The sequence below is a fragment of the Syngnathus acus genome, chromosome 16 (genome assembly GCF_901709675.1).
Source record: "Syngnathus acus chromosome 16, fSynAcu1.2, whole genome shotgun sequence".
NCBI classification, from domain to species: Eukaryota; Metazoa; Chordata; class Actinopteri; order Syngnathiformes; family Syngnathidae; genus Syngnathus; species Syngnathus acus.
The window spans coordinates 13,209,260-13,237,055 of record NC_051101.1 but is presented as its reverse complement, the minus strand read 5'-3'; the positions used below and the strand labels follow the sequence as shown (position 1 = coordinate 13,237,055).

Sequence of the window (27,796 nt, the reverse complement as noted above, 5' to 3'; positions counted from 1 at the left end):
TGAACTTTGAACCCCAATCCCCATCATGGAGCTTTCCAGAACCATCTATTTCTCCCTGTAGGCCCGGACGCGCGTGCACGCCCCTTGGTGCACATGCACGCGGATCGATCGCACGGCATCTGCTGTGCACGCGCAGCGTCGATTGAATGATCACGTGAGAAAAAAAAGACTTGATTATTACGATGAGGAAAATTCTAATACACAACAGAATAAAGCAGCAATTCAGCAAAAAGCTCATTGGCGGAATCATCCCTAAAATATGCCTTTAAAAAATTACAAATGGCTCATAAAAATAATGCTTTATACTGTTTTTAATATTAGTCATATTAAAATCAAATGTATATAAATGTACATCATAGATAAGTATATAATCCATATTGTACATGTCATTGTGTGTGTCCAAAATATTACAAATAGAACACAATGTCCATAATAAATTAAGTAGAGTTATTATTATGTATAATATACACTATATTATATATTATTTTCTATTCATCTGCACATGGTATCTACATATTGTATTAAATTAGATGCATAGTGTGAACAAGTGAGAGCTCCAATGCGTCGGTCACCCTTTGTCTTAGAAATGATAATGCAATTATAGATGTAGGCGGTTCACACTGGTCACTAAATTAGGAACACAGAGCTATGCTATCTAATAGGAGGGAAAAAAATATATTTGATGTAAGTGACCAAAACATTAGGAACACATGCATCACTAAATTAATCAACGCCGACTATTAATTATTATATTATACCGTACAATATTGTTGAATAAATGTATTTATTTTTCAAAGAAAGAAAAGACAATTTTATCCCTCCATTAGCATCGGACGGTGTACCTAATCAAGTGTCTCGACGAGAGTGCATTTCAAGAGGTTTTAAACGCTTGGATCCGAGATTTTGGAGTGAGAAGGATGAGAAGGACGGACTCAACTTAAGATAAGTGTGTGCGTGGGAGGGGGGGGGGGTATTTAAGGGGAGGGGGCTCATCATGGAGGTGGAGATGTAACACACACACACACACACACACACACACACACACACACACACACACACACACACACACACACACACACACACACACACACACACACACACACACACACACCCTGGAGAGAAAGGGTTAATTGGAGGAGGAATTTCATCGCACATCTGTCAGATTTTAAGGCCGTGGTGACGCACCGAGGGGAGGGGGAACAGTGGGGGGTGGGGGTGAGGAAGAAGAGGAGGAGGAGGAGGAGAAAGAGTTGGTGCTGAGATCGATGAAGTGGCTGGCAGAGCGAAGAAGAGGAGGAAGAGGAGGAGGAAGATCTCGGCAGATAATGAAAGAAAAAGCACCGCGGAGCTGCTAAGACCAACGCGGGCGAACGCGGAGCAAAATTACGAGTGGGGGAAGAAGAAAACGAAGGATTAAAGGCATATGTATCTTTTTTGGGGGGGTGGAGAACACAAAAAGCTTGACGGAGGTTTTCGGACCGTGCGTGTGCACGTCGCTCAATGCAGGAGATGCTCAGCAGAAGTCGCGGACGCGCGCTGAAGGTAAGACCGCGAACGCACCATTTTGATTCATTGTTTAATTCTAATCGCTTGGTTTTTATTCATTATTATTATCATTTGTCCGCATTTTTACCCCCAAGTACCAATAAATGTGGTTCAATATTTGAGGGGAAAAGCGCGTGCGCGAGACAAGGGATTCGGACGCGGTGGTGTGAAACGTGCTCGTTTTGTTGTCGGAATGCTGGAGTAGTGGTTAACACGTTTGCCTCACACTTCTGACTTTCACCGTTTGAATCTCGCATCTCATCCCAATTCCAAAAACAGGCAGCTTCTGTTGACTGCTTTGCGTCCATGCTATAGTGCTTGTTTGTCCATTTGTGCCTTGCGATTGAGTGGCAATCAATCAATTAATTAATCAATCAATCAATCCAGAGTGTATCCCACTTCTCTTGCCAAACAAAAGTCAAGGACAGGCTCCATCCAGCTCACCTGTGACCTTAATTTCACACACGAAATGCAAGTGTGAGCTTGATGCTAATTGTCCACAATGTGAATGCTTTTGGGTCTTTTAAGCGACGTGATTGGCTGGTGAGCAGTCCCTGGTGTACCATGGCTTGACTCCAGCTCACCTGCAATTGTGAACGCTTGTTTGAGTGATGAGACGCCGCTGCCGAGCCCATGTGACGACGTCTTAACTGAATTCAACAAATATGTGTGCCAAGGGTGTCATAAAGGGAAGACAAGTAAAAGGCTAGCAACAAAAACAATTCGGAACTATTGGGCTCAATTATCAGTTATAGCAGTTTTTCCAAAACAATGACATGATGTAAACAATGCTTAGGTTTGCACCCCTTTGGTGTAAAAATAACAAAAAATGTCGGTTTTTGCACTGTGTAACTGTCCTGTTGTTTCATACAGGCACAAAAGGACGCTTGAAGAGGGTCTTCCTGTGGGTGACGTGGGAGTGCCAGGAAGTATTTAACGGCGCTCACATCATTAATTAGCCGCCGCAAATCAATACATTCCCACTCATCGATAAATCCATCCGGGATGGACGGGAGTCTGGGAGAGATGTCGCTGCACGGCCACACCGAGCTTCACTCGCGGGACCTCTCGGCCGCCTTCCCCCGGCCCCCCTTGGGCGCCGCCGGGCCTCCTCTGGAAGCCGAGCCGCGGGCGCCTCCGCCGACCTTCGAGCACTCCATGTCGGCGCTGGGCTACAGCGGCGACTCCCCGTCGGCGTCGGGGAGCACCTACACCACCCTGACCCCCTTGCAGCCCTTCGACGACAAGTTCCACCACCATCATCATCATCACCACCCCTGTCTCCCCGTCAGCAACGTCATCGGGAGTTTCACGCTGATGCGCGAGGATCGCGGCGGCGGCGGCGGCCTCCCAGCCAACTTCTACAACCCTTACGCCAAAGATCTCGCCATGACGCCGCCCTCCTCGGGTTTGGGCTCCATGCACGGCTACGGGAGTCCCAACAGCGGGGGCGGAGGCGGCGGACAGATGCTCCACGGCGGTTACGACGTCCACGGCGGGAGCCTCTTCTGCAGGACCTCGGACTTTGGGCGGGAGATGTCGCCCCCGGGATTGGGCGCCGGCGACATGGCCATGGGGCACCAGCTGAACAAAATGGACGGAGCGGCCCACCACCCTCACATCTACAGCCAGCACTACCAGGCCCACCACCATCACCACCACCACCACCCCGGCCAGCAGGCCGCCAAGATCGTGGACCACCTGCATTCCCTCTCATCTTCCCAGGGGGACGGCGACCTGGGTGGCAGCTCCCCAGGGGGCGGGGGCGGCGGCGAGGAGATCAACACCCGAGACGTGGCGCAGAGGATCATCACGGAGCTGAAGCGCTACAGCATCCCGCAGGCCATCTTTGCCGAGCGGGTCCTGTGCCGCTCGCAAGGGACGCTCTCGGACCTCTTGAGGAACCCCAAACCCTGGGCCAAGCTCAAGTCCGGACGCGAGACCTTCAAGAGGATGTCCCGGTGGCTGCAGGAGCCCGAGTTCCAGAGAATGGCCTCGCTTCGGCTGGAGGGTGAGAACACACACACACACACACACACACACGTGCATACAAAAACTTGGAATGACGTTTCTCATATGAAACGATGTCCCAAATAGCAGAAAGAATGGATGATGTTCCATGTTCAGAAAAAAAAGTTGGAATCTTCTTCCTCATGGTTCCAAATGGAAAAGTATCCCCAGTAGAACGCTGTTCTTCACAGAATGTTGCCGAGGTGGCGGTTTGTTGTTTTTCCTTCCTCGTGGCCGATCCCGCTTTTGTTTAATTACAAGTGTGTATTGATTACCATGGGAAAGAGCAGCTCGCCTCGGCCGCCATTTCCAGACGGGAATTAGCATTCCGAGGAAGGAGTCTCCTCTCTCGCCCGTGCTGTTTTGTCAAATAAGCGTTTATCTGCCGAGTCGTTTGTCCAAACACGACGAGCCGCCGGTGAGCTCGGCATTAAGCCACGGTTCAATTATATACGCCACGACACCCTCGAGTGTTTGGAAGAGGCCATCGGGACGAACGCTCCGAGTGAAGGACGTGGCGATCGGAAAAGGATGAAAATGCAAAATGAGGGCTACGCAAAGTCCGGCTTGCGGGCCACTGCTCATTTTTTAATTGTTATGATTCAAGATTGTTTTGTAAACATGCACTCTCTCATTTAAAATGTATTGCGCAAAAATTGTACCTCAATAAATAAATGCTCAGAATAAAAAATGACATGCAAATGGATTTAAAAGTGAAATACAACTGAACTGTACTAATTGCGGCCCATTTGCATGTTGTGATTTCAGAGCGCAAATACACATCAATGTTGTTTTTATTCAGCCGTGCGGCCTCGCAAGAGTTAAACAGCCTGGCCGAGTCTGAGCGGCTCACATTTAATCAATAATTTCTATCAGCCGCTGGCCCACAAAGCAATGGAGAGGGAGGGAGGCGGGAGTTGGGGGGGGGCAACTGCGTGGGCTGCGGGGGGAAGGCCGGAGCCACCCTGAGGTGGGGGGAAGGGATTGTGTTGGGGGGGCGCTAAAGGGCTCTCCATCACGTTTGCGCAACACGAGACGCAGCGTACATCACGATTAGCGGCTGTTCCCACCATCATAAGACACCCGAGGGGGGGAGATATTTATGTCGGCCCGCCACCGCCGATTTATAGCGCGTCCATTGTGAGCCTCTTACGCGCCATTACAGTGCTAGCAAGCATTTACTTAATGGTCACCGCCATGGCCAGCCAGGGAGGAAGTGGGCCAGGGCGCACCCCCCTCATCCCACATCCTGGTTACCCTCCCACAACAGGCCCTAAATTCTCCCTGCACGCTAACTAGCCGTCGCTATTGTGTTGCAGTTTTTATTACGACATATCACTACTGTACAGAATACGCTTAGCTAACTAAGCTAGCTCATGCAAGGAAAATGAAGAGTGACGCAGTCATTTTGTTTTTTGCAGAAGATAAAGAATATACGCCCGCGAGTACTGTTATATTGTCTGTCTATGTGTGTTGCTGCACTATTTGTGTTCAAATAGGCATTGCTTAAATGGATGCCTGTGTAAAGTTCGAATTTTCATGTGTAAAAAAAAAATAACACACAGGTTGTGCATGAGCACTTTTGTTCATAATGACGCTAAACGAGCATCATATTGTTTCATCATCGCTAGCGCCGTCGGAGAGTCTCGTCGTCGAGACAAGCTTTTAAATGTCCGAAGGTTGTTGCGGTGTCGCCGGGGAGAAAGATGGAGAACGAGGCGGCGCTGAGGTCACGCTCGTTTCCCGACTAATGACCGAGAAACCTGGAATGAGATGTTTGGGGATGACGAAATGGAAGCGGATCAATTGCGGGTGTTTCATTTATTTAATGTAGCGCTTGTGTGTGTGCGTATTTGAAGGTCACACTGAGCTGCTATCTCCAGCCAATCAGCTGAGGCGTCTGCAGACATTCCTCAAAGAGCGGAATGAAATCTTTTCACTCGCTCATCTTCAGATGCTCGACTGCCATTTTTCAACAATGCAGCTACAATATTTATTATCGACATGAACAATCCATGAATTCAAACAAGGGAGCACTGTTACTCGTCCACCGGTAGTGTTTATTCTCCACACGAGTATTTTGGTAAAGGTGACTACAGATGATCTTATTATTCGATTAATCTTTTAATGATTTTGCCGATTAATCACTGCATCAAATTGAAAACAAATTTGAATTATTTTACTCAAAAGTAGGGCATTATATTTCAAATTGACATTGAAAACACACAAATATATGCAAATTAGGATTTCGTCTTAATGTCAGAAAAGAATTCTCAATTTGTTGATTGATTTGTCGTTCGATTAATCGGTGCGCTACAAGAATATATTATTGCAGTGAACATGTTAATGCAGTTAATGTGCTATTGCGGTGAGCAGTTAGCGTGTCACTGAAGGCATCGGCGAGCCCGTCAGAATCTTCAGGAATCCGCCAGACAGGCGCGCCGATGCCTTCACTGACACAAGTTGCTGATTCGTCTCTTTGCGGAGCGTCCGCTTTGCCGACCTCAGCGTTTTCCCTTCGGACAAATCCACTTTCCCGCACTTAATCCATTTGTCCTCGTTATCCGCCTGCACTTTTTGTTTGAATTTGTCTCTCCTCTTCGTAGCTTGCAAGAGGAAGGAGCAAGAGCAGAGTAAGCTGGAGCGGAACCAGGGGCCCAAGCGTACTCGGCTGGTGTTCACCGACCTCCAACGCCGCACGCTGCTGGCCATCTTCCGGGAGAACCACCGGCCTACCAAGGACTTGCAGGTGACCATTTCGCAGCAGCTGGGCTTGGAGCTCTCCACCGTCAGCAACTTCTTCATGAACGCACGCCGCCGCAACCTCAGCAAGTGGAGCGACGAGGGCCGCCCGTCCTCCACCGGGTCCTCGGGATCCAGCGCCTCGTCCTCGGCCGTGTCCTGCAGTACGGCCTGATGGCGGCGGCGGCGGCGAGGGGACACGAGGCCGAGTCTGAGCAGTGATCGGCCGGCGTGAAATGTCCTCGTGGAGGCGCGGAAGCAGCCGTGATCCACCATTTCAAACCAAAGCGTGGGGCGGGTGCCCTGGAGTGGAGATAGAGGGCGCCGCAGTCATACGAGCACGGAGCGGGTTGTCTGGCTCGTACAGTGGTACCTTAACTTTCCAGTCAACTAAACTCAGCTATTGTTTCATTTTTTTTAAAACACAAAAGAAATGAGAACACAATTTTCCTCTCAACAAAAAATGATGTGGGGTTTCATTTCATTGAAGCTTGGTGACGGAGTGGAGCTACCACTGTACTATCCTTTTCAAGACGCCATCTTAGATGGGAGAGTGGCGGCGGGAGGTTCCACCAATCAGGAGCAAGCATACTTTTGGTGCACCTCCACGCCTTCGCCCGCTCCTGACCAATCAGGAGCTGCTGTTTGCTCACATGCGCCGAGAGCTCTCTCTTTCTCTCGTGGGTGACTTTTCCCCCAATCAGACGCCCCCCCCCCCTCCCGTTTTGTTTATCCCCCGCCTTTCCTCGGGAATCACGGTGGAGGAAGATGGGGAGTTTGTCTTTTTTTTCTTTTTAGCATGCGTTTCCATGGCGATGGCTCCCAGGACTTGCGAGCCTGGAATCATCCGGAGGCCTCGGTAGCGTCTTCGACTCGCAGCTGTCAATCATTCCCAGGAACAGGAGCGCCCCCTCCTTTGCCACCACATGCAGAATCAACCCTAATTCCTTGGCCTTGACAGAATCACAAAGGTCAGGACAGAATCCAACAATTTTGAAAACCATTCAAGGTCTTTGAAGGAGGGGGTTGACACTTACTGTTTGCCACACACTTTTTCTTCTTTTTTTTTTTTTTACAATGAAGGAATGTGGTTCTTTCTGAATTTTGTTTGTACAGATGTCAAGCACACGCCGGTGGTTTTGGTCCGCAAAGGAAACGGGTTTTGACTTGCCGCCCTTTTTGGCCAACTGAACCCCATCCTCTATTTATCTTTGTCTATTTATTGTTTAGTTCCTTTTATTTATTTGCCTATTTATTGACTGATGCCAACTATACGATCTACGTGTTTATTTATGATGTCTGTGTTTTTAATCCGATGGGCACTTTTAGCTGTAGAATCCCATCGTAATACCAAAGATGAACTTTGCTTCCCTGAATGTACGGCTCGAACCCCCTGACCTGACCTGACCCGACCCCTTGATTCCTACGTCCCTCTCTACAATTAAGACACTTGCAGAACTCCTCTGCGCATGCGCGGGGAGTCGATGCGTGATTAGAATTTTAGAGGCTTGAACGTTGATGTTAAAGAAAAAACATTACAAAACATTGCAAACCTCCGTTCATCTTTCACAATTTCCGGACAGGAAAAAAGGACCTGGAGACCTAAGAGTATGGACTTAATTTGTAAATTTCTTCAACATATTTATTTCATCAATATGTTAAAACGCGTTGACTGCGCAACTAATGAGAGACAAAATATCAGCACATTTTTAAAGTCATGGTCAGTATGTAAATCAAGAAACATTTCCACGTGTCAATATCATAAACTCGCTGCCTTAGGTCACGTGAGCAAAACATGGCGTTATTTGCGTTTTGCTGCCAGTGTTGTGACGCATAGTAATTGAAGACAAACATTCACTTTTTCGTCAATATGCACATAAAACAGCGGTCGGTGCGCTACAAGCACATTTCAACAAATGTCCTACCTGTGTCATCGTCGTGTCTCCGCGTTGCACACTTGAGCAAAATGTCATCCATGCGTCCATCCATTATCTGAAGCGTACATCTTCTAATCTTAACTATCGTGACCCAGCATGGGGCGGTCAGCGTACGGACACAGTTTAAAGTAGATAATTTTTTTTTTTTAAAAAAGGCGAACTTCGTCCAAATCACGGCGTCCATTCAAAAGTTTTTGTTACCCACAATGCACCGTGCGAACCGGAGCTCTGCAAGTGGTCTGCTCCCGACCCCGCCCCCTCCCGTGGTGTTCCGTACAATGTCTTGACGGCTTGGCCCCCGTTTCTTTGTGTGTGCGTGCTCAGCTCTTCGAGGCCAAAGCTTATTTGAATGTTGTGATATGAATATTGATAATATTGATGATGACAATAATAGCGTGATGAGGTGGGGGAGCCCGTCCGTCCGTCCGTCTCTGGACCCTTCCGTCCACCTTCCACATGCGTCTTCAAGGTCACATGCTCGTGTTCCTCGGGGGTCCTGCATGCTTGTGATCCCCCACCCCTTCCAACCCACCATCACCTCACCCCTGTCCTCATCCACAGTCTCAGTTCCAAGTCCCTCTTGAAAGAGCCCTCAAAAGGTCTAAGCAGCTCGCAAAATCGGACCTTTCTCCCCTTCGGATTTTTTCTCTATCTTATTTTCTAAAGGGGTTGAGGGGTCCAGGAATCAGGAGCTCCTCAATGGGAAGCCATTTTGAGCATTGATTTGATATCCACGAGTCTTTGTCCTCACTCGTGAGACAATTCAGTGCACAATTGTTTCTTACTCGTTGGGCTTAGCATCACTTACGCAGCACATTCATTTACTTTTAAGGTTGAATTGTAAACGAGTAAGCCAAAAGTGGCTAGTAAGACCCAGTTGCTCTACTAATTGGGTTACTAGTGAGGACAAGGAGGACACTAGTACATGGACCTCAAGGTGGATATCAAGGATATGGAATAAATCCCCCCAAATGTTTTCCCCAACCCTTCCTCGCATGGTTGTCTGAGCTTTACGAAAATACCAAAGATCGCATCCGTTTCCCAGTCCGCTTGCGCGTCTCTGCGGACAAGCAGGCCTTCACTGTGTGCACTTGACAGATGAGCGGTGAGGGGGTGATTTGGGGGGGCCTCGGAGGAGGTCATTGACTTTTCTAGTAGACTTCAAAGGAGTCCTTCTCTGCGGGTATTTGCTGGGATGTACGCTGTCGGACATACCGGCGGGCTTTGGCGAGGGTGGGAGGGGCTTGTTTAAATGTTTAATGCGTAACAATTGAGAGCATGATGGAAGGTCAGCCCGGGTTGTCGGTCTTTTGAAGAATAAATACGGGAAGGCCTTCAATCGGTGTGCTGCCGGCTGACTGCACATTCTAGCCCCCCCCTTCCATCCCACTGGCTCCACCTAGTGGCTGGAGGATGCAAATGAAAAACTCTTTCAGGGTCAAAATGGAGAAAAGAGCAAAAAATGAATCAAATAACCAAAGATGGAAGTAATATAAGGAACAGTATTGTTGTGTTGAAGCGGAACTGAGACAATGATTCTCTCGACTGTGCCCCCCCCAACACCCCCCACACTTTTCTGTACACGAAGACTCGACCATCTACCTCAACTGTGTGAGAAGATATTCCGTAACCAAAGAATTCCATGCTGTCAGGGTGTCTGTCTGTCTGTCTGTCTGTCATCCGTCTCGTCATCTTCTACTTCATGCCTTTATGTGCAAAAAATCTAAAAAGCAACCCAAAAAAATAGCTGGAATCAATCTGTTGCGGCGCCCTAGTGGGCCCGCGTCCAGCCAAAGCTTCCGTCCCGTCCATCCGTGTTCTGTGTGTAAATAAATTCCTTGTCAAGACCAAAAATAACGAAAGAAGGAGGTGACAATCCAAGCAAGGAGGTTCTTGCTGTAATCAACGTTGCCTGTTCCTTGTTTTCCCCAAAAGAAAAAAAAGCCGGAATCACGGGACTTTTCCCCAGAAAGTCATCCCGTAATCAAAGTAGGAGACAGAAGCTATTTTTCCACGTTTGTAAGAAGAAGCCAGCCTCGCTCTCTCGTTCTCGCTCCAAAGGGAAAAACGGGGAAAGGCGCCGCGGGAATGCGAATATTTGACTGAGTGCGTTTCCTGGGCGAACGTGGCGGGAATTTTGCTTTTCTTTTTTTTTTCTAACAGCAACTCAAGAGAATCCCTTTGAATACCTCATGTGAAACTTGTTTGTTGTGATGTTGCACTAAAAAAGTAGAAAAAATAAAAACACTCATTTGTAACCCAACACGTGCTCTCTCTCTGAACGTCTTTAAGTCAACTAACACTTTCATAATTGCTTCACTTACAGTTAAATGCATAAAAGAAAAAAGCATTACTCACATGACGCTAACATAGAAGGCTAACAGAAATTGGAATCAATGTCAAGTTACTGTTACATGACGGGGTAGCAGGCGAACATGGCGATGCCGCACTGGTTGCTTTTGCCGCGAGCCATCCGGATGTAGCCGCCGTCCCCGAACGAAGCTCCCCAGCTGGAGAGAGAGAGAGATGCAGTTACCACATTTGACCACACGGTGGCGCGGTGTGGCTGTGGTATTAGGAACCGCAGCACAATTAACAACTGGCCGTTATGCTTTTAAAAGTCATTAAAATTGGATTTGTGGAGACGTTGTTCCTAATGAAGTGGCCATATTGTATACAAAATGCGGTGTGTACCTGTTCTTGACCAGCCAGAATTGTTTTCCATCTAGCGTTCCGTAGCCGACCGCTAACACGGCGTGGTTCACGCTCTTCGAGCATGACGCGTCGTCGTACACGCCTAGACATATTCATATCTTATGAAGTCATAATCTTGACTCCTCAATTTTGGATGAAGAGTGACAATGCTCGTGGGTGGACATTGAACGCACCGCTGCTGTAGAAGGCAAAGGTGGGCCGGGAGGCGTCGATGGCGACCGAGATGGGTCCGATAACGGCGAGCGCTTGCTTGAGAGCGTCCTCGTCGTTCTCGGGCAGGACGTTGTAGCTCGAGCAGTTGGCGGCGCGCTGGGCGGCGCTGTAGCGACACTGCCCGGACTGAACCAGACAAAAATAAATACAATATTTAGAAAAAGAAATGAATAATCACATAAAAATTGGTGCTCATTTTTGTTTGATATTTTTTAAATTATATCAATTCAAATTTATTCTTTATTTATAAAATGAAAAATGTTTTTTGTCTTAATGTGATCCGATCCTCACCTTCCCCGTATACGGGTACGACTTTTCCGAGTCGATGCCGCCGTTGTCGATGACGTATCGGAAGGCCGCGTTGATGAAACCACCATAGCAGCCCCGGTTGCCGTACTTGCCCGAGCAGTCCACGAGGTTCTGGGGGCTCAGGTCCACCAGGCGGCCGGTAGTCCTGGCCAGCTGGCCCTCCAGAGCTCCCGCCGCGCTGAAGGCCCAGCAAGAACCACACGAACCCTGCAAAGCCACAACGATGCCCTCGTGAAGATCACTTCTCCAGTTTTGGACAGATTCTCACCACTTCACCTGCATCTTGACGCTTGTGACGTACTTTTGGTCCCTCCAGTCTACAGAGTCGGGTATGTCAACCGTTTGGCGAAGCGGCCAATCAGAAGACCGGTTGTGGAAGTCGGTGGGAGGAGTCAAGTTGGCGAAAGATTGACGGATCTCATCAAGTGTCTACAAAGGGATACATGCAAAAGAAATAAAGATGAATCACAGCAGTGAGCAAAATTCAAAATAGGTTAAAGAGGTCTCACTAGGTCTCCAAGTATGTTCATGCTGAGCTGGTAGCTGTGGAGACCCATGGATGCTTCCAGGTTGTGCAGTGTGATGAGCATCAGGTTCTTTTCCCACAATCCTCGGCGATGAAGGTCCTCCGGCTGAAAGGCCGCAGACACTTGTCAAGAGGTTAACTTGAAAAAATAAGGACTTACCTGGCTGCGGTACCACTTGCCGTGCGTCTTCTTCCACAGCATCCAGTGCTCATCCAGGTCCACGTCCAACATGGCTGCCGCCAATACCGTGTGCAGTGAGACCAGCAGCAGGCCCATTAACATCAAGCCTCCTACATTTTTTTTTTAAACATTTTAACCACAAACTAAATGAAAATGTAACTCAGTGGGACTGTTTGGTCGAAATTTTGAAAGCATCAACTGTGTATCGGAAGCATTCAAGTGGCAGTTGACTGTCAAAATGAAAGTAGACTTGCTTCATTTCCTGCTGGCGGCACTTGAGCAACAACGTGGAAAAACCCCCGTTACATTACAACAATGTATTTTAAGTTCATTATTTGAATCATTTGAGCACCCTAACATCTCCGATTACTTATTTATTTAATTAATCAAATAACACAAATAACGATGAATGGTTTGTTAAAGTTGGTCAAACTTGCCTGCCTGAAGCATCTCAGAGGCTGAGGGCTTTTTTTTTCCCCAGAGTGATGGAGACAGAGATAAGCGTTGCTCAAGTTCTTCCTCGACCAAGTGAATATATTCACCAACAAATATTTGAAAGTAATTTTAACACACCGCCTAAATCCAGCAAAAAGTAGAAGACAGGCAAACCAGTCAAGACTTCCTTTCAGGTCATTTCCCCGTTTGTGAGTCAAAAAAGATAACCAACATCACCCTCTAGTGGCCTCTGCGTGTACTACAAGTAGACCGGTATGACGTCACTAAACTGCCTTTAGAACTTTAATTTCATTTCATACAAAACATCACTTTTTACACATGAATAACAATAACGATCACAACAAAAGTGCTGAAGTGTACGAAACCTCACACATGACAAAATGACACAAATTAGTATTGAGTGGGCCATCATTATGTCACGTCTGGGGTCCCGTAGAACTGCGTCGGCCAGCGACGCCACGTATGCGCGCGCTTTCAAGTCAAAAAAAAACTTGCAGCTAACAGCAGCTAACAGCCACAGAGACATGAAAACTGGTTGCCACGGAGATGGGCAAACATCACGGATGGAGTCGAGGGACGAGATATAGACGAGAAAGGAGAAGCGTCAAGCGCTCACACGACGGGGTAGCTGGCCAAATTGGCGATGCCGCACAGGTTGCCGCGGTTACGCGCCATCTTGATGTAGCCTTTGTTGCCCCAGTTCTCGCTCCAGCTGCCAGAAACACAAATGTCAAAACAATTCCAAAAATGTTACCATAGCGACAGCGTCCGTGTGATGATGTCACGCGACGATGACGTCACACCTGTTCTTGATGAGCCAGAACTTCTTGCCCCGGGCCGTCACGCCGTAGCCCACCGCCAGCACGGCGTGGTTGACGTCGTCTTTGTTGCAGTTGGAGTCGTAGTAAATGCCTGGTCGTGTGACAAGGGGACGGACGGCTTGAAGTGAGCAGGTTGGGATGCGATGAAGTTTGATGTGGCTGGCGTTCACTGACCTCTCTGGTAGAACTGGAAGGTCCCCTGGGAGGCGTCAATGCCAACAGCGATAGGGCCGACCTTGAAGAGCGCCACGGCCAGGGCGTGCTCGTCGCCTTCGGGAATTTCCTTGTAGCTGCGGCACTCGGCAGCTTCGGCCGACGAGTTGTAGCGGCACGTCTGCGCCTGCAGGGGGCGCCGCAGAGGAAAAAGAGCTCAAGATGTCCAGCATTGAGAAGATAGTTGTTGCCATTCCGGAAGGTCACCTGTGCCACGTAAGGGTAGGCCTCCTCCGAGTCGATGCCGCCATTGTCCCTGACGTACTTGAAGGCGTTGGTCATGTAACCTCCTCCACAGCCGCTGTTCTCTGTCACGCAGTCCACCAGGTTCTGAGGACTAAGGTCTCTCAGTTCTCCCGTGGTCTTGGCCAGCTGACCCTCCAAGGCCCCCGCCGAGCTGAAGGCCCAGCACGAGCCGCATGTACCCTGAGCAGCAAAAAAAAAAAAAAAGTGTTGATGTGTTAAGTGCATTCTTCTACTTGTCCAGTAGGTGTCAGTATTTCATCCCTTTTAATATTGGGCTTGGATTATTATGTGAAGCTTTTTGAATGTTGCTTATTCAGAGACGTTTTTACATTCTGACAAAAAACCTAAATTTCATCTCTAAAAAAACTAAAGTTCATGTTGTCATTATGGTGTGTGTTGAATGACGACCCTGACTTGTGAAGATGACACACCTGGTCTTTGACCGACGTCACCATGCCCATCTTGCGGTAGTCCACCGACTTGGGCAGCGGGACGGTCTTCTCCTCGGGGCTCATAGTGAATCCCCGTTCCCGAGTCATGGGCATCTCCAAGCCCATCATCTTCTCCACCACTTCCTCCGACGTCTGCAAGCACAGCACATTCTGGCGTCTTGCGGCTCTGATCTATATTTATATATAAATATTTTATTTCTCACCATATCTCCCAGGTGGTTCATTCCCAGCTCGTACGAGTGCAGGCCCAGCGCCGCCTCCTGGTTGTGAGCCTCGATCATCAGCGTGTTCTTCTCCCAGATGGCCCGCCGGATGCCCTCCTCATCCTGGTCGAGAGGAAGAGGACACAGAGTTTATATATATATATATATATATAGAGAGAGAGAAAGAGAAAAAAAAAAATGGGACTTGCTCATTGCTTCTAAGACGAAGCAGACTAAGAGAGGAGCAGACAAATTGAAAGTCATCCATCTGGGCAAATGGGTCAAATTGACATTTTAATTAGCCCCAAATGACTGCTTGATGCCGCAGCCTGGATTTTTTTAATCAGGACGATTAAAAGCAGATCACATTGCAGTCTCGGGACATCCTCCCTCTTTAGTAGCGCAAAACACGGCAAATAAAGACCAAGCCTGTGTGACATTGGCACTCTCGCTAAACTACACACGAGGTAGTAGCCATTTTAGAAAGGTCAACTACGCACCTATTTTGAAAGCTCAAGCCCAGTTTAAAACCCTAATCATAACCTGAAATACATGATTGACAATGAAAATGACGCTTAAAAAATATTGGCTCGCTAATGATGCAACTTTGGCCCGTTGGCCACACCTTAAGCAAGGCCCTGGAATTTTGAAACTTTGGGAACAAAGCCATAATACAAACACACTGACCAAGCCGTTGTATTCCCGCCGGTGTGTTAACTTCCACTGCTCCCATTGGTTGTCCAGGGTCACCTGATCCAGGCGGGCCAGAGCCGAGGCGGCCAGCAAAAACACGCTCAGGCAACGCTGCCACATCCTGCACAAGCGCAATTGCAACATCGCCACATCAGAATGCTTGTTAGCACCATTTGCATTCCATCTGTCATTTTCTTGCTAGCCTATTTGAAGTCAGTTCGGTTCTTTGTTTTTTTTTCGACCTCAAGTTGGTTAAAAATTCTCATTCTTTACTAGCTCATATTTTGTTGTAGGATTTTGCCCGCGGGTCTTATTGCTTGTATAAACAGGGGTTGCTGTATCCATGGCAACCAACAAGGAGGATACATTTCCAGGTTTTGTTTGCGACGCACGAGCTGTCGTCTGGCGCTCGAGCCACTCTAAAATAAAAATGCATTCTTTCTTTTGAACGTAAGTATATTTTGAAGTTTTGTCTATTTTTTTTTACTTTAGTTTGAATACAGAAGCTGAATCAGCACTTTTTTAACCGAGTCTGTATTTTGTTTTCACTTTGGTTCTTCTACTTCAGAAATTTGGTGCTGATTAAAAGGAAAACAACATTTGCAGAGCAGAAAGTAAACTTTAAAGTCAGACATACAAACATAAAAGTTGACATACCTAAAGTCCAGAAGTCGGTCAGATTCCGTTCAAGTGGTTCTGTTTTGACGCCGGGCGGGTCCAATGTGCAAGTAGGTCAGCGTCTGGTTTATATGTAGAGGGATTTTTGAGGAAGTACAAAAGGAGTTTGGGGTCCGGGGAGGAGTTGTGAGAAGAGGACATCTGGTTTCACTCGGAGGGCCAGCGTGCTTCATTATAAACAACGTTTGCTGACGCAGCTGGAAAAAAACACAGGAAGGGTTGAAATAAGAGAACATCATACTTTGAGGATGTTTGGGATGTATGACATCATCAATTGTTGCCTCGCTATATCACGGGTTCATTGCGCTCCATGAATTATCAATAAGCAATTGTTATTTTTCCCATGAATCGTTTTTTCCAGACAAATTGAAATTCATAGTACCTTGAGTTTTGTAGCACATGGACAGCACTGAGATCTTGTGGAAGATGAAACAAACCCAGAGAGATTTGCTTAAAATGTCCGCTTCAAAAACAAAATGTCTGACTTCTTGTTCAGTTTTCGGGATTGGCTTGAGAGACTTTTTCATGCGTACTGTTATGATTAGGATAGACATATCTACTAATTTTGTTGCAAATCTGTAAAAATGGTGCGGTGGGACAAATTTGATGCCATCGTCAAACGACGGCTGAATTTTTGCATTGGATCTCAATGTACCTAATGAAGTGTCCCGTGAACGTTTGCGTGCCGATGATGAAAAAACATCAAGTGACACATTTCCTCAGGTGGTCATCACAAAATGGAAACAAGCACATTTATAGAATGGAGACAAAATGGAGGCCACACGCTAGTTCTTCCTCATGGCGGTCGTCACATGCCTGATTTGTACATGAACATGTCTAAATATATAGAAAAAGGGACCGTCTCGGTCATGTGAGAGCTGACACACCGAGCAAAGCAAAACTGGGGCAGGGCGTTTTATTAGGTACACTTGTTCTTTCATGGCGGCTTTGAGAAATCTCATAAAACAATACGACTTCGTTCTCATGCCTCATTTACTGTTGAAAATGTATTTCTGCTCTCTTCAAAATATCTTTTTTAAAAAAAATAGATTTATGGCAACATGGCAGCGATGCATCCACGTGAAGGCTTTTAGAGCTAAAAAGTGATGACGAAGCTTTCCCGCCTTTCAAGGTCACGAAGGAGCTCGGTGGCATAACGATGCTAAGTGGCGCCCGCGGGACCGCCGCGCTCGCTTTGGCTCTTGATTGATGACGCTTCATTTTCATTTACTTTTCTGCGTCCCAAAGCGACGGCGACGGCACTTAAGATGATGAGATGACGGACTGATCGGCCCGCAGAGGCGGCGGGATCGCAACCTTGGTGCAAATGCGGTCTCATTATTAAAAAACAAAAAAACTTTATACTTGTATTATATAAGATTAGATGAAATTTATCATCAGCTTCCTGTTGCTGAGCAAGTGGACTCGCTCTCCCCGAGGATCAGTTCTTTTACATCAGCCGGATATGCTATAGCGATCTATAGGGGGAGTCGCCCGGGACCTTACGTAAGACGTTATTGCCGAGAAGCTTTTTTCGACAGCACTTTTCAGCGGCTGCCCGCTCGCCAGATTAACGACAACCGCAGACACCAAAGAGGGTTTAAGGCTTGTTTTGACCTCGGCGGATTACAGCCGCTGGCCTTTTTTACCTCCTGACCTCTGATTGTGTATGACGGGAAATTACGCAAAAAAATACAAATGGAAAATCATCCAAAGGACTTTTTGAATGTAATACCATTGATGGGAAAAGTCGAGTCAATTTCTATCCAGACAATCCAGGTTAAATGCTAACCACAGTGCAGTTAAGCTAGTTGCGTTAAGTTAGTTCGTAGGAATGCAAAACCAAGTAAAATACTATGACAAAAAATAAAGGGAAGCAGTTTTGAAGTCGCGCCAAACTAACAAACTACAAAAATATTAACAGTGAGACGGGAAGGAGGAGAAAGATGCATCATGGGAAGTTCCCTCGCTTTATATCTTGGTGCATCACTCAGAAATGATTCAGGGCAGGTCTCATCAAAAATAGAAGCTTTTAAATACAGTGGCAGACTTTTTGGAAGGAAGATGGTAGGCACACAATGTTCCAGTAAGGTAAAGTAGGTCATAAAACTCATTTCAACTTCAACTCTGCGATTGTTTGTCTTTCTCGCCACGCGCCGCTATTTCAACCGGTCGGCAGACCCCTCAGGCTCCAGTTTCACCTGCCGTGACCTTTTGACCTCTGCATATTTTTAGGCTGCAATCTTATCTTCTGGCTTCACAACAATGAGCGCAACTCGGCATTCCCGACGGAACCAGAGTATCACAGCGGCAGAAGAACAAAATAAAGTCATTCGGGCTCCCTGGCGTCTAATCGCTTCATGTGGGTGAGCACATGTGCCGTCATGTTTGCTGAGATTACTTTGGATTCGGAGGCCGGAGAGAGAGAGAGAGAGACAGAAAGCCCCGCTAATCACGCCCCGGCCAAGTCACAAAACAAGCTGGCGACACACATTCAGAATTTTTCGGACTCTCGATCCGCCACATGCTGATCCGCCACCGACTCGGATTAGCAGTCGTCACGGCCTGGCTACGCTACACTCCTGGCCTTTAATTCATATTTTTAGAGCTGTGAAAGCGTTGACGTGCACGAATTAAACACGTGTGTCTGTGGCGGCACGCATGACATGTAGCCTCATTAGAGACGGCGGCAGCTGTGGCCCGAGCGTGGATTTAAAAGGTCCATTTCTTGGCGTATTAGCGCTGCGACTTTCAACGTCGCCCCGGCTTTCATTCATGATGACGGGATTCACGTGACGCTCTGAAGGTCACATGCTTCACCGCCAAACAGGAATGCAGCACATTTGGAGTTGTGCTCTGAGTTCCCAAATGTGCCGGCGGCCATCTTGGCTTGCTCAATGGATTGTTTATTTTTCAAATTTAATTTTAGGGGTTTGAAAGTTCGCTGATGTGCTTTGCTTTCACTTTCAACATGGCTGCCAACTGAGCGGAGCTTGTTTACAAAAAAAGCACGCCAGTGTTGCTAACGTAGCCATTTGGCTAACCGTTCATTTTTCATTTCATGACTTGCCTGACCCGCTAACAACATTTTTTTGTTCTTTTTTAAAACAACAAGAAACTAGTCCTTGAAAGAACTAAACAATATGAGCGGAACGAAAGTCAAGAAGGGAGCCCGGTGTAAGCCATGGTGCCCATTTACAGATTACCTTGCAAAAGCAGTGATTTATCCCCACGCGGCAAATTTTTGACCCCGAGGTATGCGCTTCCAAGCCGTAAATATTCTACCGAGGTCGCCCAGCCTCACCTGTGCGCCTCTACTTGACGAACGAGTGTGTCAGAGCCGGCGGGAGTACGCCGTTACTCTTCGCACAAAGACCAGCTGAGCCATTCTCATTTTACGATATTAAATTATTGAACTTTTAAACTGATTAAAGATCGCGTTTGCCGGAAAAAAATAACTTTCAATCGTATATCAGAGGTTTCAAGGCCGTATCGCCGAATAGGTTTGAATAAAACGCTGAAGGACGAGGCAGGATCTAATCCCTACATATAATTCATCTTTCTTTAGGGAGGCGGAGCCTGCAGATGGCAGCAGGATGGCCAGATGCTACGGGCAGCTATTACTTCCTTGTGCACAACCCCCACAGCCGCCCACCAGCATGCGGGACTCACTCTCAGCATGCTGGCATAATGCAAATGTCTCGGCACATGCCAGAAGACATTTTAAAAACAGTTACGGAGGCAGGCATTCAGTGTCTGCGTGTGAGCGTGAGCCGCGGTCGACAGCAGCTTCTGTGAGTGTTTTTTTTTGGTGACTGTGGTTCTCCTTTCCCACATGTGAGGGCATTATTGAGAGAACAGTAAAAATGCTTGGATTAAAGATCGCAGTTGCCCATTCTTGCTTTTGTGTCTACGAAGCAGAAAAGGGATCCTAAGGCTCAAACATCAGTTTTACTTTCCGAGTTGAAGATTCTACATTTTCTTTCATGAAGCTCAATGCTGATGCGTGCACAATGTGTGTGTATGTGTTCCCTTTGAAACTAATTGGCTCCCTATTGAGCTGACTGCTGTTTGTTTGAAGATCCGGACAGAAAAGGTGAAAGATCACCGCTCGGTTGCTCACTTTTAATTCTGCCGAATGTAATTGAGCCCCTCTGGATTTGAAACCCCCCGAATAATGAAGAATCACAAGAGTGCATTTGGACCCGACTGGCCCCGAATGCATCAAAACACTTATTAATTATGACTTATGGTTGGCATCATTTTTTTTAGCATTAGTGGTGGAATAAGAAATAACATGAATAAGCTTCAATAATTCTGTTTGGATTTAGTATTTGCTGTTTACGAAGGCCCTCATAGAATCGCTCTTTTTTAATTTGTATTCTTATGACTAATGAATTGGCTTTTTGGGGAAAATACATACATTCAGTAAAATCAAAACCAAATATTTTGTTTTTGCGAATTCCCAAGATGTTCTACTCGTTACAACAATCAACAAAAATGCTCGAAGACCCATGGCCTAATTTTGCAGCAACAATCTCTACAATTGACGTTCCTAACTCTCATTGCGGGCCAAGAAGTAAATGAAGCACCTCGCCACATCCACAAAAACAACAAACAAATCCTCTTAAAGCTGACAGATTGGGGATTTTTCCAACCATATTCTGATGATGTGTGTCCCGTCACGTAGGTGTCCAATGACGAGATGCTTCACCTCGCTATTAAGGGACCTTGACTATTTTGAAATTTAGACGTAAGAATTTCCCTCGCCAGAAGTTTGGAAGCTGATTCCAAACGGCGCCGTTGTGTTACGAGCGTATGACGTGTCTCCATTGGCGGACGGAAAGGATCACGTGCTTGCCGCCTCAAACGGGAGGGAGGGAGGGAGGAGGAGGGGGGGGGAGAGGGATGAAGATGCGGCAGCAACTTTCTCTCCCTCACACACATACACACACGGGCGCACGCAAAGTCGACCTGGATTCTCGCCGTGGTCCAATCATGACGACTCTCGGAGGTTCCGTCAAGTAAATCAGGACGAGGAGCGCGTGTGGACATCATAGAGACAAGAAAGTGGAGGTGAAAGAAGCTGCCATGGAAGCTCGTCCAAACTGGTATGTAGACTTCCTTTTGTTTTTTTATGGCGGACAATCGATTGTTATTGTTTTCACGCAGCTGATGCAGCAGACAGCTTTGTGTTGTGTTATTTTGCGTTTCTACTAAATCAGCTTTATGGACGTGCCGGTCATGTTACGCTTGATTGAGTCCGAACTGGGACAGCACTTGATGTACTTTGGGTTTAATCCAAATAGTTCTTCTCAAGGTTGGCTGAACAATGAAATCATCCGGAGAGTTTAACTTATTCAGCAAGCAACTGGAATAAAGATGTCATTTTCAGGTGTTATATAGAATTTTTTTTTTTTGGCATCAATCTCTTAATTGAATTGAAAAAGCACAGTCAATAAAAAAAAAGAGATTGAAAATACCTTTTATAGAGAGGAACTATATTTTGCATACAGAAAATAGTGAGAAATAAATATAAATGACTAATTAAGTGATGAATGGACATTTAACGCACAGGATGTTGCCCTAATATGTGTTGCACCCTTCTTACACAACTTTGCATGAACATGAATCGGTTTTGGGAAACGAGTTACGCCTTTTTTTTGTACGAAAGTTCGATGAATCGTACGAAAACGAGGGTGTACAAAAAAACAAGTTACGCTAGTTCTTTCATTGAGGAAGTTAACATTTCGAGAGCTTCTTGTCAGGTAATCATCGAGTTAACGTCACCTTTTTTCGGAGCGAGCTGTGACGCATGCGAGCAAGGAAAGGAGTCAAAGTTGTCGCCGTTCGTCATTGGCAGATCCAAGGAAGCCGTTAGCAACCTGGCAGCTATTAGCGCCCCTCCACCTTAATGCTCCAAATGAATCATGAAAACACTTTGTGCTCATGAAAAGCTCTGATTAAATTGAGCGTCTGGCTGGCGACCAAGCATCACCGCATAGCCTTAGTGCTCAGGAGGATGACCAAGTGCTCACAACTGTTAGCAAGAGTCTTTTGGGACACCGTAGAATACATCAAAGCTTATATTTGAACCATGACAAGGCAGCTGATTCCTTTTCTTTTACTTTTTCTCACATCCCCCATAAGAAACCTTTATTAGCGTTTTCTGTAGATTTTTTTTAGGGCTTTGTAAAACTAGAAATTTTCATTGCTTGGCCCCCCCGAGGGAAAAAAAAATCCTAGCTCCGCCGGTGCTTATCAAAATCATGTCATTTTATCTAACAGAAGTTTCCAAGCTTAATGTTAAAGTGTAGACGGGCTAACGAAGATTAGCATAGCATCTTCTGGTAACCCCAATACATGGATGAACCAAGATCTCGGTTTTTGTTTGTTCATGCATTCAGCGATGATGTCATCGATGTATAGCGGCGAGGAGGTGGCACCATTTGGGCCTTTTCGCACAGGAGGCGCACAAATAACGACCAGCTAAGAGGATTATGAAGGGCTCTCCAAAAAGCAATACGGTGAAATGATTAAACAATAGATTATAAAAGAAGCTGGCAAAAGCACGTTGGCCTAATCTGTTTTTTAAAAAAGATTGGAGCTTCACGCGTTGCCGTGGTAACGCCAAGACGCTTCCACTGCCGTTGACAGCTTTGTCAAAACAGATTTAAAAAAGAAATCTTAATGTGTCAATCAAAAGTAAGAACCTTCCTGAGAGAAGAACGACTAAACAAATTCAAATTAAGAGCCAGGGCTCGCCTGCGAAACCCCGCCCCCTTCCTCACGCAAGGGTTAGGGTCAATTTGCCACGACGACCTAATTTGTGAGGTGGTGCTGCGCTGAGACTAAATCCCTCGCCTCATTTATGCCGGCCGGCTATTATTAATATTGCTGACGCAGCAGATTCAAACGGGACTCGTCTCGGTTGCGTTCACGTCGCTCTCACGCGACTGTTTGGGTTTTTGGTTCTTCTTGATGCAGCACCCGGCGTGATTTTTTTAATCTTTGTCTGTTTTGTAACATCAAGCACCAGGCTGGTAAAAGTCCATCCCCAGGGAAGGGACTTTTTGTGACGCTCATAAAGCAGCTGCTCATTTCTGCAGTGTTCTGCAGGCAACAATTTTTTTTTAAAATATTTGCTACTTGCATGCTGCAGGCCTCCGGGGGCCGCCACACCGCGGCAGGTGCCACAAGCTCATAAAAAGAGGCACGCAAAATGTACATGCGAGTCTCCTTTAATTGGGGATTTGAGGCTCTTGTTGTTCTCACCGCCATCAGCTAAATATATCACAAGTGTCCACAAAGAAACCGTGTCGGTTGGGTCGGCGTTTTCCGGAGGACAAACGGCTACGTTTGTGATGCACCTGTTGCCAGAAAGGCTTCATCGCACGGCAGGTCGGCGACGACAGCAGAGGAAGTCGTGAAGCGGCCGGCGGGATTTGACAAAATGGCGGGTTGTGACCCATAGCGAGTTTGGGGGGGGGGGGGGCTTTGACACCAATCACTGATTGGCAGTTGTTGAGATAAAACACACCTGCCAGCCCGTGTCTCTCACTAGCCCCGGATCAGACCGGATCACCACTCTAGACCGCGGGAATCTGGGAATGTCTGGCACAGAGTTGGGGACAAAGGACAAAAGGCAAAGTTTGTGCTCTGGTGTGTTCTGCTTTTTCAATGGGGATTTTGTTTGTGCATTGGGTTTCAAAAAAGCCTCATGCATGAGAACCTTGATTCAACTCTTTCCAAATGTAACTAGATGGCACTCATACGGGCTGGTCCCGTGCCAGATGCTCGCCTCAAGGCGTCCCGTGGAGGCCTCATGTGCACCTTTGGAAGCGCCGCTTGCAGCTTTTGCCGGCAACGCAGGCTCCGTTTCACATCGACGCCTCCGAGGGTGCTTTTTGGCGGGATGAAGTGTCTTCATTATTTTTAAATTATATAATTATATTTTTAAAAAAAAAATAAAAAAGCGAGATATGGGCTTTGATCATCAGGATATTGGTGATATTGTGGGGTGAAATTTCCCAAAAATCATGCGATGAAATGAATGCTATGATTACAAAGTGAGTGGAGAGTATTGAAAGTCATCAAAATGAAACAGGAGATTGCTAATATTGACTTCTCAATGTTTTGGATACAAAAAAGGTCTGTCGGAAGTGTCGGCCATTTTGAATTCCTGTCTAAGCTAAGCAGAGCTGCAATGTTTTCTCATTAGCATGAGCACATTTCATGTTTTAATGAAAGAAGCAACTTCAGTGTTTCATGAATTTACTGTCGACGCACGTCTCTCTTTGTTTGCTCTAGGCTACGCTAGCTGGGATGACCGGAACCCGCCAGACCCAAGATTTGACTCCACTTGACCGGTGCTGTTATGATCCTCTGCACTCGGGCGCTGACACGTACTGTTTGTCAGAACAAGTCGTCCAAATTCTACTTGTATATCGGCAACCAAATGACGTACTTTCTTTGTGTCTTTTCAGAAGGGGGTAAGAATGTTTGCGGAGTCTCTGGTAGATGGCTGGCATGGGGCATCCTGCTCCAGGTGGGACTGGACGTCTCCGCAAGGGACTGCCCTCCTCGCTGCTCGGTCGGCCTGACGCTAAGGAAGTCATCTGCTCCGGGAAACATTTGAACTCCGCCCGGAGGGCTTTCCCGGCGATTGCGAAGCATTTGGATTTAACTACAACAAAATTCGGACCGTGGGCGTCGCCAGTTCTCTGGCCTCCATGAACTTCAAGATCTGGACCTCAGTGACAATATGATCTCGATGATTGAGGTGGAAGCTTTTCAGGGGCTACAGAATCTCAGGACGCTTCGGATTAAGAATAATCGGCTGAAGATCCTCCCCGTGGGTGTTTTCTCTGGCTTGTCCGGTCTACGATATCTCGATCTGAGCCATAATGAGATTCTGGTTTTCCTGGACTACACCTTCAGAGAGACGGTCAATCTGCAGACGCTGGACGCCGATGAGAAATGACTTGGTGTTCATTTCCCAGCGAGCTTTCTTTGGTTTGCAGAGTTTGCAGGAGCTCAACATCAATCGTAGTAATTTGACGTCCATTCCCACCGAGGCGTTGTCTCACCTGCAGAGCCTCACGTACCTTCGCATGCTGCGCCTCACCATTACGACGCTGCCTAACAATGCTTTCCGCCGACTGCACCGGCTGCACACCCTGATCCTGGCCAACTGGCCCTCACTGGACACGGTAGCCGGCAACAGCTTGACCGGACTCAACCTGACCGCTCTGGTCATCAGCAGCTGCAACCTCAGCACGGTGCCGTACTCGGCTCTGCGTCACCTGGCCTACCTGCGTTTCCTGGACCTGTCCTACAACCCCATCACTGTTGTTCATGGGAATCTGTTACGGGACCTCCAAAGACTCCAAGAGTTACATCTAGCCGGCGGGAACCTGCTGCGAGTAGAGCCGGGGGCCTTCAAGGGTCTCGCCTCGCTCCGAATGCTCAACTTGACATCAAACCAGCTGACGACTTTAGAGGAGAGCACCTTGCACTCAGTGGGGAACCTTCAGGTGCTGAGGTTGGATGGGAATCCCTTGTCCTGCGACTGCCGTCTGCTCTGGGTGGTCCGTCGGCGATTACGCTTGAACTTTGACGGACGGCAACCCACGTGCTCGTCCCACGACGCAGCGAAGCAGCGAGAATTTCGGGACTTTTCCGAAAAGGAGCTGACAAGGGTCTTCACCTGCCGGCCCGCTCGAATCCTGGACCGTAGGCCGCAGGAAGCCAGGGTGGAGGACGGCACCACCGTTCTTTTCACCTGCAAGGCGGATGGGGATCCGGCACCGTCCATCACTTGGATCTCATCCCACAGGAACGTGATTTCTCCAGCGGGAAGAATCAGAGCTTTGCCCAACGGTACCCTAGAGGTGCGGTTCGCGCAGGTCCACGACAGCGGCACCTATCAGTGCCTCGCGGGCAACGCCGCCGGCAACGACAGCATCACGGTCGGCCTCTACGTGAAAGGGGGCCAGCGTAACCAGACCATCCCCTTCTTCCCAGAGGAGGACTGGTTAGAACAGCCCCTGATCCCTCAAGCCACCAACTCCTCGGCCCAACAGGCAAAGCCGTACCCCTTTGACGCCAAGACGCTGATCATTGCCACCACCATGGGTTTCCTGTCCTTCCTCAGCTCGGTGGCCATCTGCTTCATCTTCATGTTCTTTTGGAGCCAGAGCAAAGGCCAGATCAAGCACACGGCCACCATCGACTTTGTTCCTCGCTCCTCCATGGGCGGCGGAGGGGACGGCGGCGACGGCGGCAGGTTCACCATGAAACTCATTTAAAGCCAGCGAAGCCTGACCGGTTTGAGGACATCTTTCAGAGACACTTTCATGGACTTGTCCTAACTTAAGAGCAAGAGTTCTTTTGGGTCCAGCGACTCCTCACAGGTGAAACACTCCTCTCATAAATCTACGACAAATTAAACGCAACAACCAACCGACTCGTGTATCCCTAATCGCCATAGTGTTGAGAAAATGAGTCTAAACGTAAAAGTGACAAATTCACTTTTGTTGTCAAAGCTAAATAATTTCTTTTTTTCATCTTAACCAATAAACATTTGACCACTCTCTCTTTCTGCTGACATGCAAACACATTCAGAAGCAAATGTTTCTGGCTCTACAAAAGCTTTCAAGTGCTTGTTTCAGCGGCCATTTTGTAATGTTTGCATTGCCAATACGAATAGACATGCTCACTGTGAACAGAAGACAGAAAAACAAAAAGTAATAAATACTCTAGGTGGAGTAGATTAGCGGCTCTGATGCTTCCTGTAGATAAGAATGTGCCCTTTACCGTTTGAAGCTTAAGCAGATTTGTCAGGATCTTTTTTCGTACTTTTTTTTATTTTTGTACCTGCGCCACACTGGAGAATATGTGCCTCACTTATTTCATTGTAGACGAGAATATGCTCTGAAGTTTGACCATTTTGTAAATATCAAGGTCTTTAGTGTGCGCGTGCTGGTTAGCCTAATAGCATGAGTGCGTCAGTATTTTACTTTTATTACCCTGCTTGCTATAAATTGTTTTGTTTTACGTCAGTGTAGATTCTCAATCATCCAGGTCATTTTATTCTGCAAAGGCAAATACTGTATGCTATTAGGCTAACATTTCGTCATCAGCCTGACAATTACTTTCGATGTGTGACAACTATTAAATGCTTTAACAATCCACAAGTGGTGTTTTTTTCACAAGTGTATCATTCATTTAAAGCCCTCTCGAATTGTTGTGGTGAAAATCCATAAAGGAATCGATTGGTTTTGGCAGAGATGGTTCAGCATTTTATTATTTTTATTATAATTATTTTTACTTCTCATTGTTGTATGTTTTCATAACATAAAAGTTTTATTTTTCAATTTAAAGAGACATTTTTTAATGGTTTTCGGGGCAGGCCGTAACAGATTAATTGTATTCTCTATTCATTTCAATGGAAAGAGATGATTTGGGATACTTCAAGTTGCATCTCAAGGCAACCCTGTACTTGCTTGTTCAATTTCAATTTCACACTTGATGGCTAAAAAGGCACCCAAGAGACACAATCAAACATTAAAAAGTCACTTTTCCTTAAGAAATCCTCTTTATGGCTATTAAAGTCTAATGTTTCAATCTGACACGTGTGTTTCCTGCCTTGCCTTCTTGTTGTTGTCCAACAGCAGATTAGAAAAAAAAAAAAAAAAGAATCAGATCTAATCATCTTAAAAGCAAATCTTCTTGCGGTGAGATTGTTTTGTTGTTAGTGACAAAGGGAAGCACACCGGCTTACATAAGCAAAGCACTTAATCTGCACTCGGAGGACTTGGAACAAAGACCCAAAGTGGCCTGCTTGTAAGGCAA

The 27,796-nt window shown here is 46.9% G+C and overlaps 4 protein-coding genes across 4 annotated transcripts in view; 2 read left to right on the top strand and 2 right to left on the bottom strand.

Moving 5' to 3' along the window:
- ctss2.1 (cathepsin S, ortholog2, tandem duplicate 1) overlaps positions 1-12,855 on the bottom strand; it is a 28,401-nt gene extending 15,546 nt beyond the window's left edge. Inside the window, exons 1-8 of the mRNA XM_037273029.1 lie at positions 12,616-12,855; positions 12,158-12,288; positions 11,981-12,103; positions 11,748-11,900; positions 11,454-11,678; positions 11,123-11,288; positions 10,929-11,031; positions 10,645-10,744 (exon numbers count right to left, since the gene is read on the bottom strand). Of these exons, the coding sequence (XP_037128924.1) occupies positions 10,645-10,744; positions 10,929-11,031; positions 11,123-11,288; positions 11,454-11,678; positions 11,748-11,900; positions 11,981-12,103; positions 12,158-12,288; positions 12,616-12,628 (1,014 nt within the window). The 5' untranslated portion in view covers positions 12,629-12,855. The remainder of the gene's footprint in view (positions 1-10,644; positions 10,745-10,928; positions 11,032-11,122; positions 11,289-11,453; positions 11,679-11,747; positions 11,901-11,980; positions 12,104-12,157; positions 12,289-12,615) is intronic.
- onecutl (one cut domain, family member, like) lies at positions 1,251-6,717 on the top strand. Its single transcript, XM_037273025.1, has 3 exons — positions 1,251-1,542; positions 2,419-3,556; positions 6,162-6,717. The coding sequence occupies exons 2-3, from the start codon at positions 2,551-2,553 to the stop codon at positions 6,470-6,472; spliced, it is 1,317 nt and encodes a 438-aa protein (XP_037128920.1). The 5' UTR covers positions 1,251-1,542; positions 2,419-2,550; the 3' UTR covers positions 6,473-6,717.
- Positions 12,856-12,903: 48 nt separating the features above from the next.
- ctsk (cathepsin K) lies at positions 12,904-16,086 on the bottom strand. Its single transcript, XM_037273030.1, has 8 exons — positions 15,920-16,086; positions 15,257-15,383; positions 14,570-14,692; positions 14,346-14,498; positions 13,876-14,094; positions 13,630-13,795; positions 13,438-13,546; positions 12,904-13,346 (listed from the first exon to the last, which is right to left on the bottom strand). The coding sequence occupies exons 2-8, from the start codon at positions 15,380-15,382 to the stop codon at positions 13,247-13,249; spliced, it is 996 nt and encodes a 331-aa protein (XP_037128925.1). The 5' UTR covers position 15,383; positions 15,920-16,086; the 3' UTR covers positions 12,904-13,246.
- Positions 16,087-20,830: 4,744 nt separating this feature from the next.
- Positions 20,831-27,133, top strand: lingo4b (leucine rich repeat and Ig domain containing 4b). Its single transcript, XM_037273024.1, is given in 6 exon segments — positions 20,831-21,051; positions 24,251-24,346; positions 24,426-24,531; positions 24,534-24,645; positions 24,647-24,917; positions 24,919-27,133. Coding segments are annotated over 5 exon segments (1,902 nt in total). The 5' UTR covers positions 20,831-21,051; positions 24,251-24,265; the 3' UTR covers positions 26,251-27,133.
- Positions 27,134-27,796: the final 663 nt, after the last annotated feature.